Source organism: Diabrotica virgifera, chromosome 6 (assembly GCF_917563875.1).
Source record: "Diabrotica virgifera virgifera chromosome 6, PGI_DIABVI_V3a".
NCBI classification, from domain to species: Eukaryota; Metazoa; Arthropoda; class Insecta; order Coleoptera; family Chrysomelidae; genus Diabrotica; species Diabrotica virgifera.
Window position 1 is genome coordinate 124,794,850 of NC_065448.1, and position 8,457 is coordinate 124,803,306.

At 36.5% G+C, this 8,457-nt stretch overlaps 1 protein-coding gene across 1 annotated transcript; it reads right to left on the reverse strand.

The window, feature by feature from the left end:
- Window positions 1-309: 309 nt before the first annotated feature.
- On the reverse strand, window positions 310-3,582 carry LOC126886187 (putative protein TPRXL). The gene is made up of 2 exons (XM_050653042.1): window positions 3,031-3,582; window positions 310-588 (listed from the first exon to the last, which is right to left on the reverse strand). Exons 1-2 carry the CDS (start codon window positions 3,580-3,582, stop codon window positions 310-312), a joined length of 831 nt encoding a protein of 276 aa, XP_050508999.1.
- Window positions 3,583-8,457: the final 4,875 nt, after the last annotated feature.

An 8,457-nucleotide genomic window follows, 5' to 3' on the forward strand; every position in this document is an offset into this window, starting at 1 on the left:
ATACTGAAAAGAAGTGCGGTAGTCAGGGCCGGATTAACACTTTTGCCGCCCATGGGCCAGAGGTCTGCCTGCCGCCCTAGCGGGGGTGCAACACCGGGGGGGGGGGGTCCGGGGCCCCCCCCCGAAAAAAATTGAAATTTAGAGGCAAAATAACGCATTTTGGGACATTTTCCAGCGCTCAACTGTCTCTTGATATTGTAATGGTTTTAGTACCTCTCATGATGAAAACAAGAAACTATGTCCTAAAATTGCGTTTTATTAATTAAAATAAACTATTTGACAAAACTCCGTTAATTACGAAACCATTTTCTACAACCGTGATATTCCATTACTTAAGATTACAATAATAGTAAATAAAATCGTTGTTGATATTATTTTGTGAAACATCATGCAGCTCGTAATTCCCAAACTCAACAATTCTTTTATAGTTTTATGACTATTTTGGCTGAGAATGATTGATTTGGAGTGAAGTGAAAATTCGGCTTCGTTACTCGGCGACGGCTCACCTGTGAATGTGCCCGCAGGCTTTGAGCCATAATCGGTCATTGCTGTCGATTTATGGGCAAAAACAGGACAGTTAGGAAGGGGCTAAAATTAGTAAAAGGTGTACAGAGTAAGACTGCAAAATAAATGATAATTTCTGTATTGAATATAGGATAATAACAAATATATACAACATCGAAATATAACTGTTCAGAGCATACAAATCACATATCCAAACAAATAACTTACTCACTAAATTAGCTTTGTTAAAGTAAATATAACTTAAAACTTCTTCTTTCTTGCACGTGCATTGGAAAAATCATCAACAACTGCACTGAAATCGAGTTTTGTTGTCAGTTCATGTTCTATGGCTAAAACAGCCAGGCTGACGAGTCGTTCTTGAGTCACTGTTGAACGCAGATAGTTTTTTACTCTTTTCAAGGTCGAAAACGATCTCTCAGCAGAACAGTTTGTAGCAGGAGTTGTCAAAAACATTTTCAAACCAATAGCCACGTTGGGAAACAAGTCCTGTAGATTTTTTTCTATCAAAAATCTGTACAAGTTTGATAGTGAAAAGTCTTTTTCGGCTTCTTTGTAGTTTCCTCGGATCAGAAGTCCTTTCAGATGGATGCACTCGCATATAAACTCTGACTCTTCAATGTCTTCAATATAGATTTTCTGCAAAGACGTCGCGTTAGCAGTAATTTCTTCGGTAGTTAGAGTCTTTAATTTTGTTAGAAATGAAAACTTTGCAACGAAGTCTGTGTACACAGAGATCCTTTTGTCTAACTGAAACTGAAGTGTTTCCACGATGATGTCATAACTTTGTTGAAGACAATTTCCCCTAATGTCATCATCCTCATCATAAGTTCTTTCTTCATCTTCTTCTGAAGATTCATCAAAGAACCTCTTTCTTTTCGCCTTTCTTTTTGGGCGATCAAAATCTTGCTGCACCTGCGGCTGCGTCTCTTGTGGAAGTTCTGGCTCATCGTTCTGTCTCATTTCACCTTGCGCAATTTGCAGTTTTTTTTCGCCCTCTTTCTTATAGTGGGTAAACATGTCTTTCATGTTCATCACATACTCTGTGAGTGAGTTGTACAGGATTACAACGCTGTCCACGGTCATATTTTCAGCCTGGATCTTTTCACTGACTGAATTAAATTTTTGAAGTACATCTCCCCAAAGGGCTGCCATGAAACATGTTTCTAGAGACATTAGTTTTCGCAACAACCCTTTGGCTTTGGATTGTGTCTGTTTGTTTTCATGATTGCTTGAAGTCATGTCTATCAGCGTCTTGACCATGGGTTTGTAGTCTTTATTAAGGCTTTTGCAAGCTTCTTCCCTTGCAGACCATCTTGTAACACTGAGAGACTTCAACGACGTGTTCTTGTCCTTTCCTGTGGCCGTGAAATTTGACAGAAGAAGATTCCACCTGTGCGTAGAAGACGAGAAAAAATTGTACAATCCTTGCAAGAGATCAAAGAAATGTTTTGCAAGAGAACAGCATTCTGCTGCGCTTGATCCCACTAAATTTAGTGAATGCGCTGAACAAGGCACATAAAATATCAAGGGATTCTTTTCTTTAAGTCTTGCCTGCAACCCCGAGTACATTCCTGACATATTTGACGCGTTGTCATAGGACTGTCCCCTACAGTTTTGTATGTCCAATCCTTTCGACTGTAGGAAAGAAAGCACTGAGTTCACTAGTTCTTCACCTGTATGACCTTGATTTTTCATAAATTCAACAAAATGTTCTTCAGGGATTCCCAATTCATTCACATACCTTAATATGAAAGACAATTGATCAATGTGTGTTACATCAGGGGTGGAATCTACTATTATAGAATAGTACTTGCTTTTCTTAGCATCATTCAAAATTGTATCAATAACGGTTTTTGCCATTATTTCGATGAGTTCTTCACAAATGGTTGATGATAGGTATGACTGTTTGCCTTTACCCGCTTTCCCATATTTTTCAATGTGTGCTTTCAAAAATGGATCAAATTCGGCAATCAGCTCCAAGCACATCATATAGTTGCCATTTGAAAAAGAACCAAATTTTTCGTCAGTCCCCCTAAAGGCAAGACCACGCGAGGCAAGTTTTTTTATTACGGCCACCACTCTCTGGAGAACTGCCTTCCAATACCTTATTTCTTCTTCCACTTGGTTTTGTAGAAGCTTATCGATCCTCCCGGCTGCTTCTGCTCTTTGTTTGTATACTATTACACTATTGTAGTGAACGTGCGAGTTTTCCTGCTCTTTTATTCTCGCTGATGCATGTTTCCAATCACTGAACCCATTTTCAGTAAACTGAGTAGAGGTCGAACTAAACAATTTGCATGGACCACAGAACAAAGAGCCTAAACTTGGTGAGTAAATCAAGAAATCTCTATTTACAATTTCGCCATTTGCAAGTTTTCTGTCGAATAGCCATTTAGCCAACACTCTTTTCCTGTCTGGATATTGCCTTTCAGATTTTTTAAAATCGCAATCTTTATTTTGATTCCATCCATTTTTAACAAAATATTCCCGCGTCTCTTCATTCACTATCCATAAAGCAGGATCATAATTTGGTTTCAAATGGACAGAAGAGTCAGGTTCAGAGACTGTTAATTGATCTTCAATCTCGTCAACAACAAAAGTTAATTCGGATATAGCTGGTTTGATCTTGTCAGTATCAACACATGACGAAGCTGAAGGTGCTGATGCTGAAGGGGTTGAGGGTGAAGCTGAAGGGGTTGATGCTGAAGCTGAAGGGGTTGATGTTGAAACCGGAGGGGCTGATGCTGAAGCTAAAGGGGTTGATGTTGAAGCTGAAGGGGCTGATGCTGAAGCTGGAGGGGTTGATGTTAAAGCTGAAGGCACTGATGCTGAAGCTGTTGAAGCTGAAGGCGTTAATATGGAACATACTTCTAGTTCTACTTCACAAAATTCTTTGACACTTTCTAAAAGCACTGGTTCTGGTGGCACTGGTAGGTTACTTCTTGTAAAAAATGTATCAAGCTTCGCAGTTTTATTTACAACTTCTGTCAATTTTTTTTTCTTCTCTTCGGCTACTTTTTTGTATTGCCACCCACTGAGCCGTTTGCGTCCATCCATTTGTACAGCTGCTTGTTATAGCATCAATGACATCGGAAGTAAAGGTCTGACTGTAAAAAAAAGAATATCTGTATAATTCAAAACTGTAGTACGATACGACAGGAAAAATGAAGCGAAAAAATGAGGGAAGCGAATTTCCTTCCATTACTTATTCAACTCATTGTGAAACCTATACGTATGGCAACATGCCGAATTACATTTTTCCTTATAGAGAACGGAATTAGCTAGAAAATCGAAATTTGCCTTAACATTTTCAGAAAAATATGCTCTACACGAATTTAAAACATAAAGAAGAATTTTTCCCATACGGGCCCCAAAAACCAAAATTTTGGGGTAAAACCCCCCCAAAAAGGGGGTAAATGTTATGGGATTCTTTTGGCTAAATAACTTAGCCGAGATATTGCAAAAAGGAAAGTGTGTGCGTGTGCCGAATTTGAAGAAAATCGGTCAAAAATTGCGACCGCTAGAGCGCGGTCTATATTAACTTACATTACCATTACTATAAACAAATAAATACAGGGTGTCCCGGAAAATAGTGCGTTCCTTTAAGGTATGGAGAGAATACACAATTTGGAACAAAAAAGTCCTATACCATTTTTTTCTAAAGTTAACCGTTTCCAAAAAAAAGTTAACATTGTTTTCCATATACCTGTATTTTAATGTTTGGAAATTTTAATAAACTGGCAACATCGTACGCACTACGGAATAATAACAGATAATAAGAACTCGTTTGTGATTGTGATTAACAGTATTTAAAATAATCCAACCTAATAGTAGGTAATACTTATGTATTTACTATTTGTTTACTAAAATTATTTTCTTTTGAAATGTATTGAAATACCTATTGCATAATTTTAAACGAATTACACATCTTTTAACATAAAAACACATCTTTTAACTAAACTAGTATTATGTATTTAGTAAGGCTTAAATGGGTTGAATGCTGAGTATTGCTGAGGGCTTTAACTGAATTACATAGTTTTAATAGTTTACAGTGGAACTTAAATGCACCAGATAATGTCTCAGTAATTTGTTTACTTGTGAACTGAAATAACTAAGTTGTACTTACTTGAAAATAATTAATATACGGAATAGATGTTTCAAGTAACCTTTCACAAACACCATTCATAGGTAATAACATAATAGGTAATACACTCACTATTCGAAAACATTTTCGGCATCGACACTAAACAGGATTCTTTAAAGCTATCTGTTTACTATCATCTTCTATCTATTTACATAGGACTGTCTATGCTTAAATTTGCGTACCGCACATAGTTGTCAGATTTAAATTTGGATACCAAAATACATTTTAATTTTTTGGTCAAACGGTTGCATTTAGAAAAAAATGTTATAAGAGTTTTTTGTTCTACATGGTGCCTTCTACCTATACCTTTAAGGAACGCACTATTTTCCGGGACACCCTGTATTTCTTACCTCACAAGTTACAATTTCAAAATGTTACTCCGCTCAAAACAAATTACAAAAACGTTAAACCTAAACAGTTAGACAGACTGCAGTACGTGGAGTTGAGACCAGACAACCGAATGACAATGGCGCGTGGCGGTGATGGAGTTGGTGGGGGGAGGGAAGCGGCAAGGCGACAAGACGCCTGCCATCAGCCAATGCTAGCAACTACTACGATCCCACAACTAAATTTCCCGTGCGTAGCGTACGATACAGACTGCCGCCTCGCCCCTTCGACTCACTTGGATAGAGTGGCGTAGCGTAGTGTACTGCGACACATTACACCGCGCAGAGTGTCGCGTTATAAATAAATAATAAACAATAAAATAGTTTTTTAATATTTAATGCTCAGGTTCACTGGTCTTGATAATCGATAATAAAGCTTTATAATCAATCAAAAATAATTACACTTTTTTTTTCTCAAATCCGCCGCCCCAAAATTTTGCCGCCCTGGGCCGCGGCCCAGTTGGCCCGTGCCTTAATCCGGCCCTGGCGGTAGTACATTCTAAGTATATACATAGAACGTTTAAGTACTGTAATGTAGTATATACTCAGCATCTGCTCTGCACATTCGTAATGGTAATTACGCATATTCTCAGTATATACTTTTTCTGAAAAGTATGTTCTATGAATCTACTAAGAACATGAAATTGTTATGTGGGTAATAAGTATTTTTGAAAAATTTAAACGCAGAATGAAATACTACGTTATTACCGAGGGCCGAAAGTCACTGAAAACTTCTATAATGTTTACTTTAATATGTTACAGGGGTGAAAAACTAAGAGAAAATTTAGTGTGATTTTTAGTTTCATAAATATGTCATTCAAGATAAACTTTTTATTCATTCGAAGAGACTTTCGGCCCTCGGTAATAAAGTAATCTTTCATTCTGCGTTTAAATGTTTCAAAAATAGTTATTAGTTTTCCCAGGATTCGAAAGAAATGATTACATTTAAATACATAAATTTTGACAGGCGTCAAAATTTGCATTTTGTTCCTTTCCCATTAAAGTTTGTTGCACTTATTTAAAAACACCCTGTATTGATGAAGAACATATTCTAGTTGTAAAAGTAGCTAACTTTTTTTTTATTATCCAACCTAAGCGAATTAATAAAAAAAAACAAAATGTTAAGAAAACCTGAGGCTATAGTTGGGTTTTAATTTCAGTATTTTATAAATGCCCGGTACGTACACAATGAAAATTAACCTGGTGTGCAGCAATAGCGGTATAGGACTTTTCATTCACAGTCATTTGTTTCGAGCTTCTGTCATGTGTCACATAATATTAATATATCTACATCATACGTTATTGGTATTTTCCAATGACCAAAGACGTATGACGTAGATATATTAATATTATGTGACACATGACAGAAGCTCGAAACAAATGACAATCGATGAAAAGCCCTATTTTTAGATAATAAGGCTCATATTAAAAAAATCACTTAAATCGGCCAACAGGTTTAGGAAATATAACCATTGACATATATTAAGCCTAGACTCGGCATACTCACCAAAAAAAGCGTACCGCGGAAACAGCATGTAAACAGTCGATCCGTGGTCTATCTATCTCTTTTAACCAAGCGACTCCGCGCATGTGACCGACAAACATGGCTAGACCACTCAATCCTATGTCGGCGTTACAACTCGATGCATTGAGTGGCATATCCCTAGCCAAGTCTATCCTCTTTACATGTCTCTGAATATAACACATCAAAAATGACCAAATTTTTAAGTGGGCGGATTTCTATATGCACGCAATAAACTCATCTTAATAACATACCTCTTAATTGTTTTTTATAATTTGAAGCACGAAATATTGTAAAATGTTTCAGTTTCTCTGTGAATATTATTTAAAAACGAATGAGAACTGATAGACTTAACCGGTCTACCATTAGATGTTGCCAAGTTTCAACTTCATGGCTTGTTAAGTAAAGGTGGCTATGGTGGTATGATAACAACACCGAACACGTAATAAGCCGTGAAATGAGAAAATTTCCCAACGTTGGAGGTAGTCCGATAGTAGACCATTTTAATGTGTACGTTCAAATTTTACGTGTTTACATGGGGTGCGTTCGGACGACCATAGCGGCTGGCTGTCAGCAGAAATCGGCTGAGTGGTTGTATCCAGCCGTGATAGGGAAAGCTTAGTAAATCTCTCAGCGGCTGGCTTCCAGCGGTGACGTCTGACAGCTACTGCTGGCTCAGCTGTCCAGCCGCTGTGGTCGTCCGAACGCACCCAATGAGTCGTAATTTTGTTTGTTTTTATTGTATTATTGGAGTTTTTATTAAAAAAGTAAATGTTATGTACGTCTAAAGTCGACTTTACATTACATGATTTATCATATGATTTGGTCATGTAGTGAAATTTACATGTTTACACTGTGTGTTGTCATATGATTTTCTCATAAGCATTGATATACGGCTCGCTTTGTCATAAGCATTGTCATGCGGTTCGTCATGGGAAAAATCACACACACACACACACACACACACACACCACACACACACACACACACAAACACACACATACACGCCGTGCAATATTTATGGCAACGTGTGCATAAGCCCCAATTGTGGTTAAATTGAGAAGATGTCATATAACATCGTACCGTGACGAAGAGAAATCTGTGTGTATAGAAACCATTGATTTACACTCCGTTTTGTCGAAGCTATGCATATATATCACTTGTGGCAACGGAACCACAAATATGCTTCAACAGATAGTGTGTAAAAAAGTTGCCAGAAGTATCTAGATATGTGATCGTGTGTAACATAGGTTGCCAAAAGTATTAAAAAATTAAATGTGTTTGGAAAGCAGTGTTGCCATGTTTAAGAAAAAATCTCGATATATTTAGAACATTTTATATTAAGCACGTATCGGTATCAATGTAGTTTATACTAGAAATGAGTAAGATACAGTTATTCTAGGAATTAAGTGTTGTACAAAGTGTCACAGTTAGGTAGGATCTACATTAATTTTTTTGATTATTTGATGAGTTACAAAACTAGGATTAAAATATCATTGTTGTTAATTCTGAACAATACTTTAAATAAACTGAAATCCAAATTAAAAAATTGTAAAATTAAATGTAAATTAAAATAACGATTATGCATTCAATAAAACTTGAAACATAAAAAATGCTTGGTGAATAATTCAAATAAATCTAGTCTTATTAGGACCAAGAAATTAATGTAAAACCTTGAAATAAAACTGCTAGGACATCTAAAAATCCAGCATTATTAGTTACTCTTTGCTATTTTTAATGCGCATAAGTTTAGTAATTTCATTTTTAACACAAAATTTAATCTTTGACCAACATCTTTCAACTAATATGGGATGTAGCTCAATGCATTTCTCACATTCTTTTTTGTTTGGTACAATTCCCTTCTTAATATTAAGTTTAAA